At 44.8% G+C, this 24,302-nt stretch overlaps 1 protein-coding gene across 4 annotated transcripts in view; it reads right to left on the bottom strand.

Annotated features, from left to right (window-relative positions):
* The window catches only part of LOC135509168 (SLIT-ROBO Rho GTPase-activating protein 1-like), a 162,317-nt gene that overhangs the window by 25,990 nt on the left and 112,025 nt on the right, over window positions 1-24,302 (bottom strand). For 2 of the 4 annotated variants that reach the window (XM_064929598.1, XM_064929597.1), the window contains exons 12-17: window positions 13,398-13,431; window positions 10,304-10,364; window positions 9,414-9,491; window positions 5,784-5,918; window positions 3,242-3,350; window positions 2,276-2,500 (exon numbers count right to left, since the gene is read on the bottom strand). In XM_064929598.1, the coding sequence (XP_064785670.1) occupies window positions 2,276-2,500; window positions 3,242-3,350; window positions 5,784-5,918; window positions 9,414-9,491; window positions 10,304-10,364; window positions 13,398-13,431 (642 nt within the window). Of the gene's footprint in view, window positions 1-2,275; window positions 2,501-3,241; window positions 3,351-5,783; window positions 5,919-9,413; window positions 9,492-10,303; window positions 10,365-13,397; window positions 13,432-14,090; window positions 14,200-24,302 lie in introns of all 4 variants that reach the window. The other 2 variants (XM_064929596.1, XM_064929599.1) reach the window with 1 other exon arrangement.

A 24,302-nucleotide genomic window follows, 5' to 3' on the forward strand; every position in this document is an offset into this window, starting at 1 on the left:
TGTTTTAACGTACAAATACAAGCTGCATTACATGACGTTAAAAATGACTTGGTCTCTTTTCTTCTGCGTCTGGGGACATTATGGTGATCGATTCAGTCAGTGTCATTTCATCAAGGCAGATATCTAAAGGTCTGATACAGAAAAGAGAGCTGTACCGTCATATTGTCTCACCACGGACACTTTAATAATTTAGCAAAATGACCTGCGTTAACTCTAACGACGTATTGAGACAGCTGCAGCTCCCACTGCAGTGCAGATACACACATACTGGCAGCATGGAGTATTATGTCCCATATGAAGGGATATTTGGCTGCGAGCCTGAGCTACGATACACTCACAGGACGGGGATGAGATAAACACCCCTACTGGCTCCCCAGCCAACACCTCAGTGAAGAGCTACGATACACTCACAGGACGGGGATGAGAAAAACACCCCTACTGGCTCCCCAGCCAACACCTCAGTGAAGAGCTACGATACACTCACAGGACGGGGATGAGAAAAACACACCTACTGGCTCCCCAGCCAACACCTCAATGAAGAGCTACGATACATTCACAGGACGGGGATGAGAAAAACACCCCTACTGGCTCCCCAGCCAACACCTCAGTGAAGAGCTACGATACATTCACAGGACGGGGATGAGAAAAACACCCCTACTGGCGCCCCAGCCAACACCTCAGTGAAGAGCTACGATACAGTCACAGGACGGGGATGAGAAAAACACCCCTACTGGCTCCCCAGCCAACACCTCAGTGAAGAGCTACGATACATTCACAGGACGGGGATGAGAAAAACACCCCTACTGGCTTCCCAGCCAACACCTCAGTGAAGAACTACGATACATTCACAGGACGGGGATGAGAAAAACACCCCTACTGGCTCCCCATCCAACAACTCAGTGAAGAGCTACGATACAGTCACAGGACAGGGATGAGAAAAACACCCCTACTGGTTCCCCAGCCAACACCTCAGTGAAGAGCTACGATACATTCACAGGACGGGGATGAGAAAAACACCCCTACTGGCTCCCCAGCCAACACCTCAGTGAAGAGCTACGATACACTCACAGGACGGCGATGAGAAAAACACCCCTACTGGTTCCCCAGCCAACACCTCAGTGAAGAGCTACGATACATTCACAGGACGGGGATGAGAAAAACACCCCTACTGGCTCCCCAGCCAACACCTCAGTGAAGAGCTACGATACATTCACAGGACGGGGATGAGAAAAACACCCCTACTGGTTCCCCAGCCAACACCTCAGTGAAGAGCTACGATACATTCACAGGACGGGATGAGAAAAACACCCCTACTGGTTCCCCAGCCAACACCTCAGTGAAGAGCTACGATACATTCACAGGACGGGGATGAGAAAAACACCCCTACTGGCTCCCCAGCCAACACCTCAGTGAAGAGCTACGATACAGTCACAGGACGGGGATGAGAAAAACACCCCTACTGGTTCCCCAGCCAACACCTCAGTGAAGAGCTACGATACAGTCACAGGACGGGGATGAGAAAAACACCCCTACTGGCTTCCCAGCCAACACCTCAGTGAAGCTTGTCAAAATGACATCATTGCAAGTCGCCCGCATAGTTTCACTAATGAATAACCTCTGACGTCATCGAAGGGCGACCCTGCTCAGTCAATCATCTCACAGGGTTCTCACAGGTCAGGGACCTTCTGGAATATCAGACAAAATACCATTCCAGACATGGAAAGCCAGAGAATTGAACACATCTATTGACACAATGAAGAAAAATCATGAAATGTCAGATGAATTGCTGTTTGGAAATTAAACGTAGATTCAAATGCATTCTTCTGTACATTTGTCACAAGGTGTTGCCCGGCACATGTTTAGCCACTGTCATACAAATTCTCATCTGTAGACTTGGGAAGTCATGAAAAAGTAATGGAATTTATAAAGTGTCTAAAAGCAAGAACCCTGACCAGTGGTCTCCACCAGCCATGCCCTTCTCATACACCCTGCTCAAATCATGCAGCTCAATCGTTCAGCTCACCAGTTTATTTTTAATTTTTATTTTACCTTTATTTTACTAGGCAAGTCAGTTAAGAACAAATTCTTATTTTCAATGACAGCCTAGGAACAGTGGGTTAACTGCCTGTTCAGGGGCAGAACGACAGATTTATACCTTGTCAGCTCGGGGGTTTGAACTTGCAACCTTTTGGTTACTAGTCCAACGCTCCAACCACTCGGCTACCCTGCCGCCCCAGTTGCCTTTCTAGTAATTCTATTTCTATGTTCAGCTCACCAGTAGTCTTCCCCGGCCATGCATTTCTCGTAGACGGGCCCGTCCAGCTCCTTGGTGTCGGGGAAGATGGTTTCGTGGTGGATGATGATGGTCTTGATGATCTCGTTAACATGTGCCTGGCACAACACCTGGTCCTCGATGTTGGGTGTGGGCATGAGGGTGGGCCCGAAGCAGATGGCCAGGTTATAGGGGTCCATCATGTTCTCATCGCTGTACTGGGACAGGCTGGGGGACAGGGGAGACGGAGCAAAGAGAGGGTGAGTGAGAGTGGTAGAGGGAGATAGACAGAGCGAGAGATAGGTGAGAGATAAAGGGTTTACATACAACAATCGACTTTACATTAAGTTAGCATCATCTCTTTAACAAGATAAAGCGGATAAACGTTGCCCTTCTCAAACACTGAATTTTTATTTGATTGTGTACAAACAGGAATTAGTTCTGTGTTGTACAACTGCATTCAGCCGAGGCACCAAATGGACTGCCCATCCTCTCACTGTCTGGGTAGTGATCATTTCTCAAAGCTTTTTAATAACAGATCACACAACGGGATTATGCTCCTCTCTTTATCAGCTAAGCAGTAAAACAATGAGCACCTTTCAGGTGGAGGACATGGACATGTTTACTTTAACGCTAGCTCATTTTCTCTCTCTACATACAGTAACAAACAGGAGAAATGTACTGTACAATGATCTTAAAGGTGCAGGTTATTAGGGCTATTTGGTGACTGAGTAACATGTCCCCATACAGAAGGCCAGTCAATGTGTGTTTTGTGCTTTCAAACCATATATCAGACAATGAAGAGTCAGTGAACAAGCCTGGGTCATATTATTCATTAGGGCAAGCAATGGAAAACCATTCATAACAGGAAACCAACATTTGCCAGGTAGTACCTCTCCCTTTCAGTAAAAAATGTTCAGTTTGATGCCTCATGAATATGACCCTGGAGTATGATTGTTGAGGACTTACTGATTGAGAAAGGCAAAAAGGTAGCGCATCACGATGAGGATGGATCTGGGCACGGCGGTCAGGAGAATCTTACGGATGTACAGGGACCTCTCATACAGGTTCTCTATTCCTGGGGGGATGAGAAGGAGGGGGAGACGGAGAGGGAGAGGGGGAGAGGGGGGGAAGGAGAGAGAGAAATGTTAGTACTATGGGGTTGTATTAAATCATTAGATATTACTCTATAAATCTTAGTAGTACAGACTGAAGCCATTTACACAATGCGGTTGAACTGTTTTTAGCTACATATCTACATTTTTTATTAGTATGCACATATCAATTTCAAATACATGTATCCGAAGCGAGTGAACAGTTCTGCCAAGAAACCAACACATCCAGAGAACGGATTTCTGTCACTTTGTCGTCCATGCTCTTCTCTAAAATGTGTCTGACCCACCACTTTGCAGGGCTGCATATTTAATGAGAGTTATCCACCTGAATGTGACCATTCACTCATTGATACCCAGTGTGACTGCAGGCTGCAGCGATAAATAGCACAGCAGCATATTCGGGCTGAGGCCATTAGGATAGGTCACAAATTCTATAGCCTGGTTGAATCAGACTCAATGCTGCGCTCAATGGCGACAGCTGTATCTGGAGCCCTCACCAAGTTAACCACTGATGAAGTTGTCTCAGAGCACAAAACTGCTCCCAATAGCACTATAGCACTGTTCTTAGAAGTCCTGTGAAGAACCGTTAGAAATATCATAGAAGACAATTGCACAGTTATAAATCACAGCGGTATAAGTTCTGCTGTTTCCATTTCTGTTGCTGCACTAAATATCGTAAGAATGTTACACTCTTCTATCAGATGGGAGAATGAGCGTGTGTCTTCTTGAGATGTCTCAGAGCACAACGTTCTGATTAGAAGTCTCTGGACAAGAGTGTCTGCTGAAGCACTAAAACATGTCGAGACCTCATACTGTTTCTCTATCTCGGTCTCTTTCTAGTCAGCCAGAGAAAATGATCTTTGTCGTTTTAAACTATTTTTGTCACTACTGCTTTAATTATCAAGGACAAAGCATCTCACAAAACATCCCTTTAGTCTCATCTCAGAACGATCAAATGGGGGAGCACTGATCTGTTTCACTCGAATCCGCCCATCTCCTCCGTTCCAAAGCAGCCCATTTCATTTTTTCATTGACGACAACGATGGCTGCCTGAAGTAGTGCTGTCAACGTGAAACGAGTTTGGGCCATCTGGGAGTTGGCTTTTGGGAATACTTGTGATGTTATTCATCTTACATGAGTACTTAACTCGGTTTCTTTCTGCATGGTTCCTGAACACTTCAGATGGATGCTATTTAAAGAACAGTCACCCCTCCTCCTCACAATCACCCCAGCCCACTCGTTGTGAATCCCAAATGAAAAGACCATAGACAGACTACACAGGCATTTGCAGCTGTACAACAAAGACCAAGTTAAAGTTCAAATGCAGCACTGTGAAAAACATAGACAACATTCTGTACGTAGATAAATATGTTTACCCAGTGCCCAGTGAGCCAACCATTTAAAGTAAAAGGTGATACTGTGCTAAATATCTGGCTCATTCTGAAAGGAGTGGAGGGTTTTATTAATATGGAGACTGGTGGCTGGGCAAGAGGCCCACTCTTCAATTGCTGGTATGTGAAGCCTGAGAATGTAGACAACAGGGAATCCCCATCACTCACACACTGACTGTACAATGTAAACCAATGCCATATCTCTCGCTCACATACACACAGAAGGCGGCGAGTGCACACACAGAATCCCCCCCCCCCCATTCTCACACACACCAAAGGCATATCGGCAAACGTTGTGTACAGTACATGACCCACACGAGCTAGCCAGTCCATTGTTCTTGAACAACAGTGCCTACTCCACTAGTCCCCCCCAAAAGCCCCCACATGACATCTTATAAAAGGTTAGAGCGTGTCCCACAAAGAGCGGACTGAACTATGCAAGACCGTGTCACACTGCCGTTACAGCAAGAGAACAATATGGCCGTCTGTGACAGAGTAGTGAACTCGCCACTGTATGGTTTGATGTAAACACTACTGTAGTTGTGCGTTTATACTTTTCATTACCCAACACCAGGCTGTATGGTGAGCTTTGTGTCCTAGCTCACCACATGAATGTCCTAGTCAGTGGAGAAGATAGTCAACAACACAAAGTGGTACTATTCACCTCCAGGCACAAAGACGGGATAACACAATGCTACTGATGAACACACCACAGAAGAGTAAGTAGTAGCTATGATGTTTGTGATGATTTCCCCATAGTGGGACATTAAGAGTTGACCTGTGGAGGGTATGTGAACACCAACTAATGACTTACATGGCTCCTACAGGGCATCTGCTCCATCTGAATGTCACAATGTATACACTTCTATTCAATATGAAGACATTAAGTTCAACTTTGCAGATATGCCCATAATATGTGTGGGTGTGCGTGCGTCTGTGTGTTTATTATAATGTAGCACAGCCAGCTGTGCTGGTCCAGAGACAACGTCAAGCAGAGGTACTTACTGACGCAGGAGAGGAGGTCATTAAATCTTTCCTTGGGCAAGAGGGATTTCTCCAGGCCCCGGAAGTAGAGTTTAAGAACCCCGGCAACCGAGTTGATGTCGTGGTTGTTCTCTTCATCTGTCAATGGGTCTTTACCTGGGAGATCGATAAGTGTATGTGAGGGTGTTGTATGCAGGCAATCATTACATTTCCCCTGACGAGAAGGAAGTTTGAAACTGGCAAACAAGCAGTGCCCATTTGACTAGGGTACATTGTAAACATGTCAATGTTTCTGCTTCTTTCATTAGCTTAATAAGTTCTTTCCAGTGTTAACTAATTATCTCAAAACAGAAAATTAACTAGCAATTAAGCAAAGTCATATTCTGCAGCTCAAATGAACTACATAATTGATTTCCTATGTTTGCTTTTCCTTCTGTCCCTATGTGCTGCAATCCACTGATGGTATCAAATGTGTGAAATGTAAATTGACTGATTGACCTATATATCCTGGACAGTATAAAAGTATTGGGCTGAGTGTACAATAATATGTTAACATCCTACAGTACCTTACAGTAACAGAACATCCTACAGTACCTTACAGTAACAGAGCATCCTACAGTACCTTACAGTAACAGAGCATCCTACAGTACCTTACAGTAACAGAGCATCCTACAGTACCTTACAGTAACATAACATCCTACAGTACCTTACAGTAACATAACAACCTACAGTACCTTACAGTAACACAACATCCTACAGTACCTTACAGTAACAGAACATCCTACAGTACCTTACAGTAACAGAGCATCCTACAGTACCTTACAGTAACATAACAACCTACAGTACCTTACAGTAACACAACATCCTACAGTACCTTACAGTAACACAACATCCTACAGTACCTTACAGTAACACAACATCCTACAGTACCTTACAGTAACATAACAACCTACAGTACCTTACAGTAACAGAGCATCCTACAGTACCTTACAGTAACATAACATCCTACAGTACCTTACAGTAACACAACATCCTACAGTACCTTACAGTAACACAACATCCTACAGTAACAGAACATCCTACAGCACCTTACAGTAACACAACATCCTACAGTACCTTACAGTAACATAACAACCTACAGTACCTTACAGTAACAGAGCATCCTACAGTACCTTACAGTAACATAACATCCTACAGTACCTTACAGTAACACAACATCCGACAGTACCTTACAGTAACACAACATCCGACAGTGCCTTACAGTAACACAACATCCGACAGTACCTTACAGTAACACAACTGTACCTTACAGTAACAGAGCATCCTACAGTACCTTACAGTAACAGAGCATCCTACAGTACCTTACAGTAACATAACATCCTACAGTAACAGAACATCCTACAGTACCTTACAGTAACACAACTGTACCTTACAGTAACAGAGCATCCTACAGTACCTTACAGTAACACAACATCCTACAGTACCTTACAGTAACAGAACATCCTAGAGTAACACAACATCCTACAGTACCTTACAGTAACACAACATCCGACAGTACCTTACAGTAACACAACATCCGACAGTACCTTACAGTAACACAACATCCTACAGTACCTTACAGTAACACAACATCCTACAGTACCTTACAGTAACACAACATCCTACAGTACCTTACAGTAACACAACATCCTACAGTATCTTACAGTAACACAACATCCTACAGTACCTTACAGTAACACAACATCCGACAGTACCTTACAGTAAAATAATATCCTACAGTGCCTTACAGTAACACATCCTACAGTACCTTACAGTAACAGAGCATCCTACAGTACCTTACAGTAACACAACATCCAACAGTACCTTACAGTAACACAACATCCGACAGTACCTTACAGTAACACAACATCCTACAGTACCTTACAGTAACACAACATCCTACAGTACCTTACAGTAACACAACATCCTACAGTGCCTTACAGTAACAGACCATCCTAGAGTAACACAACATCCTACAGTACCTTACAGTAACACAACATCCTACAGTACCTTACAGTAACACAACATCCTACAGTACCTTACAGTAACACAACATCCTACAGTACCTTACAGTAACACAACATCCTACAGTACCTTACAGTACCTTACAGTAACAGAACATCCTAGAGTAACACAACATCCTACAGTACCTTACAGTAACACAACATCCGACAGTACCTTACAGTAACACAACATCCGACAGTACCTTACAGTAACACAACATCCTACAGTACCTTACAGTAACACAACATCCTACAGTGCCTTACAGTAACACAACATCCTACAGTACCTTACAGTAACACAACATCCTACAGTACCTTACAGTACCTTACAGTAACACAACATCCGACAGTACCTTACAGTAACACAACATCCGACAGTACCTTACAGTAACAACATCCGACAGTACCTTACAGTAACATAACATCCTACAGTACCTTACAGTAAAATAACATCCTAGAGTAACATAACACCCTACAGTACCTTACAGTAACACAACATCCTACAGTACCGTACAGTAACACAACATCCTACAGTATCTTACAGTAACACAACATCCTACAGTACGTTATAGTACCTTACAGTAACAGAACATCCTAGAGTAACACAACATCCTACAGTACCTTACAGTAACACAACATCCGACAGTACCTTACAGTAACACAACATCCGACAGTACCTTACAGTAACACAACATCCTACAGTACCTTACTGTAACACAACATCCTACAGTACCTTACAGTAACACAACATCCTACAGTGCCTTACAGTAACAGAACATCCTAGAGTAACACAACATCCTACAGTACCTTACAGTAACACAACATCCTACAGTACCTTACAGTAACACAACATCCTACAGTACCTTACAGTAACACAACATCCTACAGTACCTTACAGTAACACAACATCCTACAGTACCTTACAGTACCTTACAGTAACAGAACATCCTAGAGTAACACAACATCCTACAGTACCTTACAGTAACACAACATCCGACAGTACCTTACAGTAACACAACATCCGACAGTACCTTACAGTAACACAACATCCTACAGTACCTTACAGTAACACAACATCCTACAGTACCTTACAGTAACACAACATCCTACAGTGCCTTACAGTAACACAACATCCTACAGTACCTTACAGTAACACAACATCCTACAGTACCTTACAGTAACACAACATCCGACAGTACCTTACAGTAACATAACATCCTACAGTACCTTACAGTAACACAACATCCGACAGTACCTTACAGTAACACAACATCCGACAGTACCTTACAGTAACATAATATCCTACAGTACCTTACAGTAACATAACATCCTACAGTACCTTACAGTAAAATAACATCCTAGAGTAACATAACACCCTACAGTACCTTACAGTAACACAACATCCTACAGTACCTTACAGTAACACAACATCCTACAGTATCTTACAGTAACACAACATCCTACAGTACGTTACAGTACCTTACAGTAACAGAACATCCTAGAGTAACACAACATCCTACAGTACCTTACAGTAACACAACATCCGACAGTACCTTACAGTAACACAACATCCGACAGTACCTTACAGTAACACAACATCCTACATTACCTCTCTCGAATGAGTTCTTGATGTCATTGATTTCCATCTGAGACCCGGACACACGGAATATCCCTTGATGCTGAAGGCCTGCAGGGAATAAAGAATGGCAGAGGGGAGAGAAGTACAGAACCGAGAGAGAGAGGAAGAGAGAGGTGAGACAGAAAGGTAGACACACATGTTTAGTCCATTGTGACAGGCAGCCATTATAAAAGACCACCAGTGCAAAAAGAAAAGCCAGTTTAAGTCCCAACTAAAGGCCACATCCCATTCCTCTTGCCCTTAAGTTTTCCAATTAAAGATAATTAATGAGGGAGAGAGACCGCAACCAAGTCTTACTAAAGTGCCCTCCAGCCAGGATTAGCATTTAATAAGGAGAGAGGTCAGTTCGGAACTTAATTAGTCAGGGTCTTCCCCACTAGAGACGGCCGCCCCAGTAAGACATCGCCGGTGTCCGCAAAACACAGAGAGGTCATTAGCGTCACGCCTTCAAAAGTTTAAGCTGACGTGTTTTGTTGGAGTTTTATTAATGCGTCTCACAGTGATAGTCTAACTAACCTATTTGACAGTGTGTGTGAAGGGTGTGTGTGTGTGTGGAATGTGTGTGTTCCATCCCATTGGCTGCATGGACAGATGCTGTAAACAAGATGGCATCTGCATAGTCTTTCCCATGACTGTGACTAAAATGGAACAGATTTTAACACAGACACGGGAAGAATGGAAACACCCAGACAATTAACACTGAAATTGCCTCAATGTTAGCCTTGACCAGGGGAGAAGTTTTAGCACCACACAGTCATTTTGGACTGTTACGCTTGATTGGCCTGCAAGAGGTGAGAAAAGCAGAGAAATTCATAGCTGTTGCAAAACAAATACAAGTAATATATGGATGACTAGCTCACCATAGAGATTGATGAATCGAACACAGCTCTCCACCACACGGGGAATAGCTTGTCCAGAGTCCTTCACAATGAGAGGAAGGACATGTCATATTAACAGATGGCTCATTCTGAAATACATTATATCATTCAGTCTTTACATGCTTATTTTTCCCGAAATGCATGCCTCCATTATTATACTTAATGGGTGAAGGGAGAAATGACCGGTGACATTTTACTGTAGCCAGCCTTATGTATGCATTCATAAAGCCTTTATAATAACTACTTATGATAATATAACATCTGCCATTGGCATATAAGGGACTACAGTAAAGTGTACCAATGATCATACTGAAGGTTTACAGAGACAGACTAAAGTTTTGCAGCTACAGAACCATTCATGCACAGTTTCTCTTAGCCAATACAACTCAATGGGGCTTCAGTGGTACTAAACATGGCCTCTTTATCATGTTTTATTGTGTTAGCACACTTGGGACACTGATAAGGGATGTGAGGTTATGTAACAGAGACACTACCACACACTCCATATGGAGTGGAGAGAGAGGAGGAGTGAGAAAAGAGGAGAGAGCGAGAGGAGCTGTCCCTTTACAGAGAACACATTCCTCCCTCCTTCAGTAGAAGGGTACAAGAGCTGCACTCCAGTGTACACTTGGCCGAAGTACCAGCTGCTAGCTCCCTGCTGAGGCAGAGACCTCTTACATGCTTCTAATAATGTTGTGGATGGGTTTTCACCCAGGGGGCGTAGACATACGGCCCTAAACCATGCCGGGATTCCAGGAACCACCGGGTACCAATGTTCTGTAGCTGAGGACTAAGCAAGACAGACTATGTTTGGAGGAATTCAATATCTGTCAATGTAGATGTTGTAAGGTCTGAAATAAGTGTTGGGCATTCTACAAATTTGACAATGTAATCTAAGCCAAATTGTAAGTATAGGGTACATTTTCAATTAATAGGGTACAGATCAAATTGTACTTCATAATCCAGTTGTAACCCTGGCACAGGAATATATGAATAACGATATCAATAAATTGACATCTATAGATGTGAGCAGTTCAGTCTGTCAGGACAAACCTCCAGGGAGTTAGTATTGCACATCAGCACAAACGGGTGAAAGATTATCACAGACAATAAGTGGAGGGGATGTTAGGGGCAGAAAAAGAGAGAGACAGAGATAGGAAGTCAGCATAGACAGTAAGACTGTGACGATAACAGTATCGCAATATTTTTTCAATGTCAAAAATGAAAACACAAAGCAGACCAAACTATTTGGTCCTTTAAAAACCTGCTGTATGTAAAATATTGTGTGCTATAGCTTGCAACATACACTGCTCAAAAAAATAAAGGGAACACTTAAACAACACAATGTAACTCCAAGTCAATCACACTTCTGTGAAATAAAACTGTCCATTTAGGAAGCAACACTGATAGACAATAAATTTCACATGCTGTTGTGCAAATGGTATAGACCACAGGTGGAAATTATAGGCAATTAGCAAGACACCCCCAATAAAGGAGTGGTTCTGCAGGTGGGGACCACAGACCACTTCTCAGTTCCTATGCTTCCTGGCTGATGTTTTGGTCACTTTTGAATGCTGGCGGTGCTTTCACTCTAGTGGAAGCATGAGACGGAGTCTACAAACCACACAAGTGGCTCAGGTAGTGCAGATCATCAATGCGAGCTGTGGCAAGAAGGTTTGCTGTGTCTGTCAGCGTAGTGTCCTGAGCATGGAGGTGCTACCAGGAGACAGGCCAGTACATCAGGAGACGTGGAGGAGGTCGTAGGAGGGCAACAACCCAGCGGCAGGACCACTATCTCCGCCTTTGTGCAAGGAGGAGCAGGAGGAGCACTGCCAGAGCCCTGCAAAATGACCTCCAGCAGGCCACAAATGTGCATCTGTCTGCTCAAATGGTCAGAAACAGACTCCATGAGGGTGGTATGAGGGCCCGACGTCCACAGGGGGGGGGTTGTGTTTACAGCCCAACACCGTGCAGGACGATTTTTCATTTGCCAGAGAACACCAAGAGTGGCAAATTCGCCACTGGCGCCCTGTGCTCTTCACAGATGAAAGCTGGTTCACACTGAGCACATGTGACAGACGTGACAGAGTCTGCAGATGCCGTGGAGAACGTTCTGCTGCCTGCAACATCCTCCAGCATGACCGGTTTGGCGGTGGGTCAGTCATGGTGTGGGGTGGCATTTCTTTGGGGGGGCCGCACAGCCCTCCATGTGCTCGCCAGAGGTAGCCTGACTGCCATTAGGTACCGAGATGAGATCCTCAGACCCCTTGTGAGACCATATGCTGGTGCAGTTGGCCCTGGGTTCCTCCTAATGCAAGACAATGCTAGACCTCATGTGGCTGGAGTGTGTCAGCAGTGCCTGCAAGACGAAGGCATTGATGCTATGGACTGGCCCGCCCGTTCTCTAGACCTGAATCTAATCAAGCACGTCTGGGACATAATATCTCGACGTCATCCACCAACGCCACGTTGCACCATAGACTGTCCAGGAGATGGCAGATGCTTTAGTCCAGGTCTGGGAGGAGATCCCTCAGGAGACCATCTGCCACCTCATCAGGAGCATGCCCAGGCGTTGTAGGGAGGTCATACGTGGAGGCCTCACACACTACTGAGCCTCATTTTGACTTGTTTTAAGGACATTACATCAAAATTGAATCCGCCTGTGGTGTGGTTTTCCACTTTAATTTTGAGTGTGACTCCAAATCCAGACCTCCATGGGTTAATACATTTGATTTCCATTGATCATTTTTGTGTGATTTTGTTGTCAGCACATTCAACTATGTAAAGAAAAAAGTATTTAATAAGAATATTTCATTCAGATCTAGGATGTGTTATTTTAGTGTTCCCTTTATTTTTTTGAGCAGTGTAAATAAATGTGACTCTGGATGACAACATAATGATGTTTGTTTCCAACATTAGGGAGCTATTCCTAAAGAAGTTAAACCCGCTTCGTGTTTTGTTTCCTTGCCACAATACTAACGAGTATGGCAATACTGTTATCACCCCGGCCCTGACAGAGACAGACAGGTAGCAGTAGGGACTGGTCCCTCTCCACTCCACAGTGTCTCCACTCTACCTGGTGTCTGGCGTGCGAGTTCCGTCGTCCGCGGCTATGAGGAAGCAGAGAAGAAAGCAGAGAGAGCGAGAAAGGGGTGAAACCCAGATTAAATCACCACAGCAGCCAGCTACAGTACCACAGCCCAGCCCTCACCCCCCACACACTAAGAATAGAGCTGGCGTCAAACGCAGGGGAAGCAGCAGGGCATTGTGGGGAGGTGGTGGATTCCTTATCGCTCTGGCCACCATCCCCTGGCTGTCACATATATAATGCTGACAATGGCTGCTTTCAAACCAGCCAGAGAAGAGAGAGAAGGAAGAGAGAAATAGGGAGGAATACCAATGCCCTAGCTGACAGCAGAGACTCGGGGGAAAGATGGAGACAAACATCTTCCCTACATCCCGTCCTCCTTCTCCCCACCATCCCCCTTCACCCCCCTCTCCCCCTTCACCCCCCTCCACTGTGCCAGTGTGCCCTCTGCTCTGTCATCCTTCCCTGGTTGCACTGTCAGTAGCAATGCCACCCCTGTGCTTCCCCAACGTTTGAGACTCCAGAGAGAAATGAGAAGATAAAATCCCTGACTGGTGTGGTCAGCCTAATGATCAGACCCCAGGAAAAAGACAAAAGTGTGAGTTGTTGAGTTACGGTCATTATTATGGAAACGGTCGGAGAGACGGTCGGTAGCAGTCCAAGGCCAGACTTGACCAGTACCTTGACAAAGGACTCCAGATTGCCATTAAACAACTTAACGTTAAAGACAGAGCGGGGCCTAGCCCTCCTATTTGTGCCACTGTGAGGTTTGGGCGGCACATTGGGAGGCCTGGAAAATGGAGACTGTGTTAGAGAAATCTCCCACCATGAACATACACAGTTTGTCTGAACTCACCAATGTCCGAAGTTCAAAAATCTGACATCTGAGATTTCAGACAAACTACGCACGCAAATGTGAACAATCCTAAACTATCACCACTAGTGACTTCTTGTGTTGTGAAGTCGTGTATGGTGTCACCCAGCCTGTCCTGTGAGTTTGAGTGTTAGTCGTGAGATGACACTGGGCCCGGATCCTGATATCCCCACTAGTCTGTCACCATCTCCTAGAGAGAGAATATTAGATGGAGGGTTTGATATCCCCACTAGTCGTGTCACCATCTCCTAGAGAGAGAATTACCACCCAACTTCAAAAGGTCATGAAAATACCAGGCCTGCTGGGATGAGTGTGTGTGTGCGCTGTGCGGCAGCATCCACCTGACGACATGTCCCGGTGGGAGAGGGTGTGTGTATTTGTATTTATTATGGAACCCCATTAGCTGCTGCCAAAACAGCAGATAATTTTTCTGGACTCCAGGAAGAGTAAGGCAGTTCATTCAATTTTAAAACATTACAATACATTCACATATTTCAAAACACAATGTGTGCTCTCAGGCCCCTACTCCATCACTACCACATATCTACAGTACTAAATCCATGTGTATGTATAGTGTGTGTATGCATGTGTCTATGCATGCATGTGTCTGTGCCAATGTGTGTGTTGCTTCACAGTCCCTGGTGTTCCATAAGGAGTTTATCTGTTTTTTAAATCAATCAAATCAATTCAACATGGCAATACCTCTCATAAATAAAAGTAGTGATGAAGTCAATCTCTCCTCCACTTTCAACCAGGAGAGAGTGGCATGCATATTATTAATATTAGCTCTGTGTGTACATTCAAGGGCCAGCCGTGCTGCCCTGTTCTGAGCCAATTGCAATTTTCCTAAGTCCTTTTTTGTGGCACCTGACCACACAACTGAACAGTAGTCAAGGTGCGACAAAACTAGGGCCTGTAAGACCTGCCTTGTTGATAGTGTTGTTAAGGCAGAGCATTGCTTTATTATAGACAGACTTCTCCCCATCTTAGCTACTACTACATCAATATGTTTTGACCATGACAGTTTCCAATCTAGTGTTACTCCAAGCAGTTTAGTCACCCCAAATTGCTCAATTTCACCGTTATTTATAACAAGATTTAGTTGAGGTTTAGGGTTTAGTGAGTATTTTGTTCCAAATACAATGCTTTCAGTTTTAGAAATATTTAGGGCTAACTTATTCCTTGCCACCCACTCTGAAACTAACTGCAGCTCTTTGTTGAGTGTTGCAGTAATTTCAGTCACTGTAGTAGCTGACGTGTAAAGTGTTGAGTCATAGAAACTATGGCTTTACTCAAAGTCAGTGGCATGTCTTTGAAAGCTGAAAACAGCAAGGGGCCTAAACAGCTACCCTGGGGAATTCCTGATTATAACTGGATTATATTTGATAGGCTTCCATTAACGAACACCCTCTGTGTTCTGTTAGACAAGTAACTCTTTATCCACATTATAGCATGGGGTGTGAAACCATAACACATACGTTTTTCCAGTAGCGGACTATGATCAATAATGTTAAAAGCTGCACTGAAGCCTAACAAGAGGGCGCCCACAATCATTTTATCATCAATTTCTCTCAGCCAATCATCAGTCATTTGTGTAAGCGCTGTGCTTGTTGAGTGTCCTTTCCTGTAAGCATGCTGAAATTCTGTTGTCAATTTGTTTACAGTAAAATAGCATTGTATCTGGTCAAACACAATTTTTTCCAGAAGTTTACTAAGGGTTGGTTACAGGCTGATTGGTCGGCTATTTGAGCAAGTAAAGGGGGCTTTACTATTCCAGGCCTTAGGGCACACGCTCTCTAGTAGGATTAAATGGAAGATGTGGCAAATAGGAGTGCCAATATCCTCAGTCATTTTTAATCTAGATTTTCAGACCCTGGTGACTTGTCATTGTTGATAGACAAAAAAATAATCACCTCTTCCACACTGACTTGACGGAATTCAAAAGTACAATTCTTGTCTTTCATAACTTGGTCCGATATACTTGGATGTGTAGTGTCAGCGTTTGTAGCTGGCATGTCATCCCTAAGTTTGCTTACCTTGCCAATGAAAAAGTAATTAAAGTAGGTAGCAATATCAGTGGGCTTTGTAATGAATGAGCCATCTGATCTTTCCCAAAATTCATTAAGGTGCCCCAAAGCTTTTTACTATCATTCTTTATATAATGTATCTTTGTTTCATAGTGCAGTGCAGTTTCTACAGTAATTTTCTTAATGGGTGCGTGCTTATTAGTAACTGGAATAAGTCGATTCAAGTGCAGCGTCTCGTTGCTCCTCATTACACACCACAGACCGGCAAATAGTATTTGTATGAGTGACTGTGGAATGTAGGATGACCGGGGGGGTTGTCTCGTGAGTTCAATAATCTCACGACTGTGGCCAGCAGGGTTGTCCCTCTACTGCCATTCTCATGGTTATATTTAAACACATTTCTACTAGAATAGGCAAGAGAAAAAACAAACGTGAGTAATGTGTCAAAACAATCAATATCTTCAAATCAATCGTATTAGTCACATGCGCCAAGTACAACAGGTGTAGACCTTACAGGGAAATGCTTACTTATGAGCCCCTAACCGAAAAATACAGATAAGAATAAGACATAAAAGCAACAAGTATTTAAAGAGCAGCAGTAACCAGTGCCCCCCGCACATTGACTCTGTACCGGCACACCCCTCGCTGTATGTGTGTGTATGTGTGTGTGTGTGTGTGTGTGTGTGTGTGTGTGTGTGTGTGTGTGTGTGTGTGTGTGTGTGTGTGTGTGTGTGTGTGTATGTATCTACACACACACATACAGCGAGGGGTGTGCCGGTACAGAGTCAATGTGCGGGGGGCACCGGTTAGTTGAGGTAGTATGTACATGTAGGTAGAGTTACGTAAAGTGACTACGCATAGATGACAACAGAGAGTGGCAGTGGTGTGGAGAGGGGAGGGAGAGGGCAATGCAAATAGTCTGGGTAGCCATTTGACTAGATGTTCAGGAGTCTTATGGCTTGGGGGTAGAAGCTGTTTAGAAGCCTCTTGGACCTAGACTTGGTGCTCCGGTACCGCTTGCTGTGTGATAGCAGGGAGAACAATCTATGACTAGGGTGGCTGGAGTCTGACAATTTTTAGTGCCGCCTTCTTACACCGTCTGGTATAGAGGTCCTGGATAGCAGGAAGCTTGGCCCCAGTGATGTACTGGGCCGTACACACGACCCTCTGTAGTGCCTTGTGGTCAAAGGCCGAGCAGTTGCCATACCAGGCAGTGATGCAACCAATTAGGATGCTCTCGATGGTGCAGCTGTAGAACTTTTGAGGGTCTGAGGACCCATGCCAAATCTTTTCAGTCTCCTGAGGGGGAATAGGTTTTGTCGTGCCTGCTTCACAACTGTCATTGTGTGCTTGGATCATGATAGTTTGTTGGTGATGTGGACACCAAGGAACTTGAAGCTTTCAACCTGCTGATGAGCTTTGAGGGCACTATGGTGTTGAACGCTGAGCTGTAGTCAATGAATACCATTCTCACATAGGTGTTCCTTTTGTCCAGGAGGGAAAGTGCAGTGTGGAGTGCAATAGAGACTGCATCATCTGTGGATCTGTTGGGGCGGTATGCAAATTGGAGTGGGTCTAGGGTTTCTGGGATGATGGTGTTGATGTGAGCCATGACCAGCCTTTCAAAGCACTTCACGGCTACGGGTCGGTAGTCATTTAGACATGTTACCTTAGTGTTCTTCGGCACAGGCACTATGGTGGTCTGCTTAAAACATGTTGCTAGTTGCTCAGCGCATGCTCGCAGTACATGTCCTGGTAATCCATCTGGCCCTGCGGCCTTGTGAATGTTGACCTGTCTAAAGGCCTTACTCACATCGGCTGCGGAGAGTGTGATCACACAGGTGCTCTCATGCTTGTTTCAGTGTTATTTGCCTCGAAGCGAGCACAGAAGTAGTTTAGCTCATCCAGTAGGGCTCGTGTCACTGGGCAGCTCTTGGGTGTGCTTCCTTTTATAGTCTAATGTTTTACAGGCCCTGCCACATCCAAAGAGCGTCAGAGCTGGTGTAGTACGACTGTATTAGACCGTTTCAAAACAAGTAGAGAGAATTTTCATAGATTCACCCTCAAATATTTCCTCCCAAGAGCCTTTGATCTTGATACTAACACAAAGTGCATTTGCATGCAAAGTACAGTATTTCTCCATCTTTCTTTCCCTGTGAGAGAAAGTTCAAAGGAGGGAGAGATTCAGAACAATTCTGCAACCCAGAGCGGGAGAGAGTGATAGAAAGAAAGCGCGAGAGAGATAGAAAGAGAGCATGAAAGAGAGTGAGCGAGAGAGAAAGAGAGAGAAAGCGAGAGAGAGCGAGAGAAAAAGAGAGAAAAAGAGAGAGAGAGTGAGTTTTAAATAATCTTTTTATTGAGTCTCGGAACCCACAACACCTTTATTTACCTTTATTTTACTAGGCAAGTCAGTTAAGAACAAATTCTTATTTTCAACGATGGCCTAGGAACAGTGGGTTAACTGCCTGTTCAGGGGCAGAACGACAGATTTTGTACCTTGTCAGCTCGGGGATTTGAACTTGCAACCTTTCGGCTACTAGTCCAATGCTCTAACCACTAGGCTACACTACCAAACCATAGTTACACATCAATTAAAAACACAGCACCAAATCCTCCTCCACACGAACTAAACACAACAGACTCTGAATATCCCATATACTCATAAACAGATCAATATTGTCAACCAGTTTGTAATAGGCAAACTCAACCCTCAGTCTCTTTGCCAACATCCCCTCCAGCAATCCCACCACATCCACAGACCCCTGTCCCCGAATACTGTTTTTTCAGGTCTTCCATGTTGCTAATTTAGCTGCCCCTAACACAAAATTAAGCACAATAACTACACCCCTTCGACTAAACCTGTACTTTAGCTCAAATATAAACTGTTGGGAAGAGAAAATCTCTCCCAAAGCTGAGAACCAAGAAGTGATCAGGTCAATCATCCTGACCAACCTGGGACACTGTAAAAACAGATGTGCCAGAGTTTCAGACTCAGCACAGAATGTGCACCCCTCCCCAGGTGTACCAGATGCATGTTGGTGGCTATGGCTCCATGTCTTATCCTCCATTGGAGGTCAGCTGTCCTCTTTTCAATAGGCAGTTTGTATAAAGACCGCCAGCAGCCTTTTGGGGATGCACCTGGACCAAACACACCCGCCCACCTCGCCGAGTTGACCTCTTCCCGGGAAGGACAGTTTTACACAAATTTTGTACAGGGCCTTCTTTCCCACCGCGTTGAACTACCCCAGCCCCGGGGTATCGAATGAAAGCAGCATCTCCTCGAATGACCCCGCCGCAGCACTAACAATCAGTGCAGGGAACACATAATCCAGACCCTCCTTCCACCGATCAGAATTGTAAGTGTCAGTCACATACTGCAGATGAAGCTCTGGCAAGGAGTCGCAGACCTCAGCTACGACCTTCCTCAGTAGGCGAGATGATCGGATCTCCGCTCTTTCTCCCAGCTCCTCCAACGATCTGCTCCTGCTCCGCATCAGATGACCCAGCTTAGTACACCCCACGCCTAGCAGACAAAAACGTAGGCTGTCTGAACCCAGAGCACGGGACTGGATGGCAGTGTTGTAAAAAAATAGGCTCTTCAAAAAGCCACATCCCTGGTGACATGCCAGCCTTACGGGACTTGACAAGAATTCTCCAAGCCTGCATAACAGACTCATAAAATGGAGTCAGGCCAGATAAATCACCCCTTCCAGCTTGAAGAAGAAAAGGTGCTTTTCTAAGCCCAAACAGCCCGTTCTCCTCAATGTGTAGGCTGTGTCGACCCAGCTAGAACCGTCACTGTACAACAGTCTCTGGGCTGCTTGAAGCCAGAAAGCCATGATCCTGGAAGAAATGTCCACCAGGCATTGCCCACCCTTGTGCAGTGGCAGGTACAGGGCTTTAATCCAGTGTTGTCCATACCAGAAGAAATTGACAAGGGTCCTCTGAAGTGCTTGTATCAGACCCCCCCGGTGGCTGTAAAATCAGAGTCTGTGCCACAGGGTAGAGACGGCAAGATTATTAGCTACCAGGACCCTTCCTCTTTAAGACAGCTGGGGTAGCACCCATTTCCACTTCGACAGTCTGGCACACACTTACTCCACTACACCATACCAGTTCTTTTTCTGAAATACATCAGAGCCTAGAAAAAAACCAAATGTCTTCATCCCATCTCTGCCCCACTGAAGCCCACCTGGTAACCGTGGAGCAGACCCCGTCTGGGGCTGACCTGCCCACTGTGATTCACTCATTTCCCAATTAACTCTAGTTAAGGAGGCCCCCTCATACACCTTTAAAGTGTTTGAGAGAACCTTAACATCCTCACCCCCTGTAATAAAAACTGTCACGTCATCTGCATACGCAGACAGTGCTATCGTGGGACCCTTCATTACTCCTGGCACAGAGAAACCAGTAAGTCACAGAGAAACCAGTGCGTGATTTCCTACTTGCAGGAAAACACGCACAGAACGAGCAGTGTGGCTGGTGGCATTGTCATGCTGGAGGGTCATGTCAGGATGAGCCTGCAGGAAGGGTACCACATGAGGGAGGAGGATGACTTCCCTATAACGCACAGCATTGAGATTGCCTAAAATGACAACAAGCTCAGTCCGACGATGCTGTGACATACCGCCCGAGACCATGACGGACCCTCCACCTCCAAATCGATCCCGCTCCAGAGTACAGGCCTCGGTGTAACACTCATTCTTTCTACGATAAATGCGAATCTGACCATCATCCCTGGTGAGACAGCGATGGTGGGTTTGCGCCCATAGGCAACGTTGTTGCCAGTGATGTCTGGTGAGGACCTGCCTTACAACAGGCCTACAAGCACTCAGTCCAGCCTCTCTCAGCCTATTGTTGACAGTCTGAGTACTGATAGAGGGATTGTGCGTTCCTGGTCTAACTCGGGCAGTTGTTGTTGCCATCCTGTACCTGTCCCGCAGGTGTGATGTTCGGATGTACCGATCCTGTGCAGGTGTTGTTACACGTGTATTGTAACTTTAATGTGTTACAGAGTTAATGTTTAAGTTAATTCATTGAGCTGTATCTAAAGATATTTCTTTACAGTTATTTACATATGTAATTGTTTTGGTTAGTATTGAATTACGGTTTTGACTGCAAGTTCCAGAATGCCTTGCGACAGGAATGAGAGAGATAACGCGTCAGTTATGTGCAGGTGCAAAGTGATTAAGCTGATTTTCCGCTAGCATCTTACCTGCATTGCTCTGTAGAATCTAAAGGTGTTAAATGTAACATGAACAAGCATTATTACTAAATGAAGCTTTCATATCAAACCCGACGTCCCGAGTCATTACTTTGACGACAGTTAATATAAATTTGGTGCCGAAACCCGGGATATGAGCTGCAAAGAAGAAGTGGCTGAAATGGCTGAGGAGGAACGTCGGTATGAAGCAGAAAGAATGAGTCGAAAGCGGGGTACCATTCGAGGCGCCACAACGCGGATTTTGTATCAGATTGACATGGAAATAGCCCAGTCGAATCAGGATACCGATCACTTGAGTACATTGTTGGAATTGCTATCATCTAAGGAGGACAGTTTGTTTGAACTTGATAGTGGAATTGAACAGTTAACGCCATTGGACAGATTGGAGGCAGAGATTGCATGCACGGAGGATTACAAAGAGTGCATTATCATGCTGAAGAGCTGTGGCACAAAGAGTGATATAGGAGAAACAGGATGTCAATCCACTACCAGCCCGGGTGAGTGACGCTAACTCAAACAGATCACAGAGACAATCAGTAAGGCTACCAAAGTTGATTATTGAGAAATTCTATGGAGATGTCAGTATGTGGCATGAGTTTTGGAGCCAGTATGAGACTGCTATTCACAATGATTCACTGTGTAATAAAGATAAGTTTATCTATCTGAAAACATCTCACTCGACCAGTTGCAAAGGCAGTAGCAGGACTGATGTGAAAAGACAGTAATTATGATGATGCAATTGCTCTACTCAGGAGCAGATTTGGAAGGAAAGATCTTGTGATTAGTGCTCATATGTCAAAGCTGTTGAATCTCACACCTGTGAAGAAATCCTCTGATCTAAATGCATTGAGGCAGCTAGCTATATGATGAATGTGAAATTCAGATTAGGAGCCTGGAATCACTGGGTGTAGTGTCAAAAACCTATGGAAGCCTACTATGCCCAATCTTACAGCAGATGATTCCAGAGGACATAGCTGTTGACTATATTCGTCAGAGGGGAGTAGATGATGAATGGAACGTGTCTGAGATGATCCGTTTCCTACAGAAAGAGGTTCAGAGCAGGGATAGAACGCCACAAATGACAAGATTATGCAACCAACAGAAAGAGAGCAAACCATGGAACAAGTCATGCTTCTCCAATGAAATGAAAACAAAAATACCCAACATGCCCTCAGCACTGCATACAGCCAGTCAGAAGGAACAAAACTGTCTATTCTGTGACAATGCAGACCACAAATCAGAAAACTGCCCTGACCACAATATTGCTACACGCAAAGAGAAACTAAAGAAAATGGGAAGATGCTTTGTATGTTTAGGACAGAGACACATAGCAAAATTCTGTGAGGTCAAAGATGTGTCATGTGCAACATGTAGAAGCAGACATCACATTGCTGTGTGTGCCGGTAAGAGGAGTGAGGTGCAACCCCCTACTGTTTCTGTAGATGCTGTTGTTTCCTCAGTTATTCCCCAATCAGTGAGGATGAAACCAGATGGACAGAACACTGTGTTGCTACAAACGGCAAAGGCATGGGTAGAAGGTCCATCGGGCAGGAAGATAGCTCGTTGCTTACTAGATGGAGGCAGTCAGAGAAGCTTCATACATGAAAACCTTGTGAAGGGCTTGAAGCTACCAGTAATCAGACAAGAGGCACTCACTCTTCACACGTTTGGCTCCTCTGCCCCAGCAACGTCCCAACGCAACACAGTGAAAGTCATCTTGGAGAATGTCTGGGACAAACAGCAGAGAATAGAGATAGAGGCAATTGAAACCCCACAAGTGTGCACAGCTGTGATGAAGGTTCCTGGTGAACAGATTCAACATGAGCTCAATAGAAAGGGACTGCAGCTCGCAGACTTTCCAGGAGATGACAATGATCCTGAACTCTCTGTCCTGATAGGAGCAGACAGTATCAGGCAGAGTGGAGCGACTGATGGAGAAGCTAGTTGCTTTAGAGAGCACCTTTGGATGGTCGGTGCAGAGACCCGTGTCCATGTCAAGTGTCGCCAAGGCAACCTGCATGTTCATCCCACTTGATGAAGACACTAGTCTCCAAGCAACTGCATGCATTCTGGGAGCTTGAGTCTCTGGGTATTCTAAGCGAGAAAACACAGAACCCAGAGGAAAATGAGGATCTACAAAGGTTCGAGGAAACAACCACCTTCAAAGATGGGCGATACCAAGTGGAGTTGCCATGGAAACGAGAAATGTCAGAACTCCAAGATAACTATAGAATCGTCAATAAACGGTTTGAAGGTCTGAATAAAAGACTGAAGAAGGACGTGACATTGCGGATACAATGAAGAACTTCGGGCGCCGACAGAGATGGCCGCCTCACCTTCGCGTTCCTAGGAAACTATGCAGTTTTTTTTCTTTACATGTTATTTCTTACATTAGTACCCCAGTTCATCTTAGGTTCCATTACATACAGTCAAGAAGAACTACTGAATATAAGAGCAGTGTCAACTCACCATCAGTACGACCAAGAAAATGACTTTCGCGAAGCGGATCCTGTGTTCTGCCTTTCACCCAGGACAACGGAATGGATCCCAGCCGGCGACCCAAAAAAACGACTTCGTAAAAGAGGGAAACGAGGCGGTCTTCTGGTCAGACTCCGGAGACGGGCACATCGTGCACCACTCCCTAGCATTCTTCTCGCCAATGTCCAGTCTCTTGACAACAAGGTTGATGAAATCCGAGCAAGGGTAGCATTCCAGAGGGACATCAGAGACTGTAACGTTCTTTGCTTCACGGAAACATGGCTCACTGG

Source organism: Oncorhynchus masou, chromosome 22, assembly GCF_036934945.1.
Source record: "Oncorhynchus masou masou isolate Uvic2021 chromosome 22, UVic_Omas_1.1, whole genome shotgun sequence".
NCBI classification, from domain to species: domain Eukaryota; kingdom Metazoa; phylum Chordata; class Actinopteri; order Salmoniformes; family Salmonidae; genus Oncorhynchus; species Oncorhynchus masou.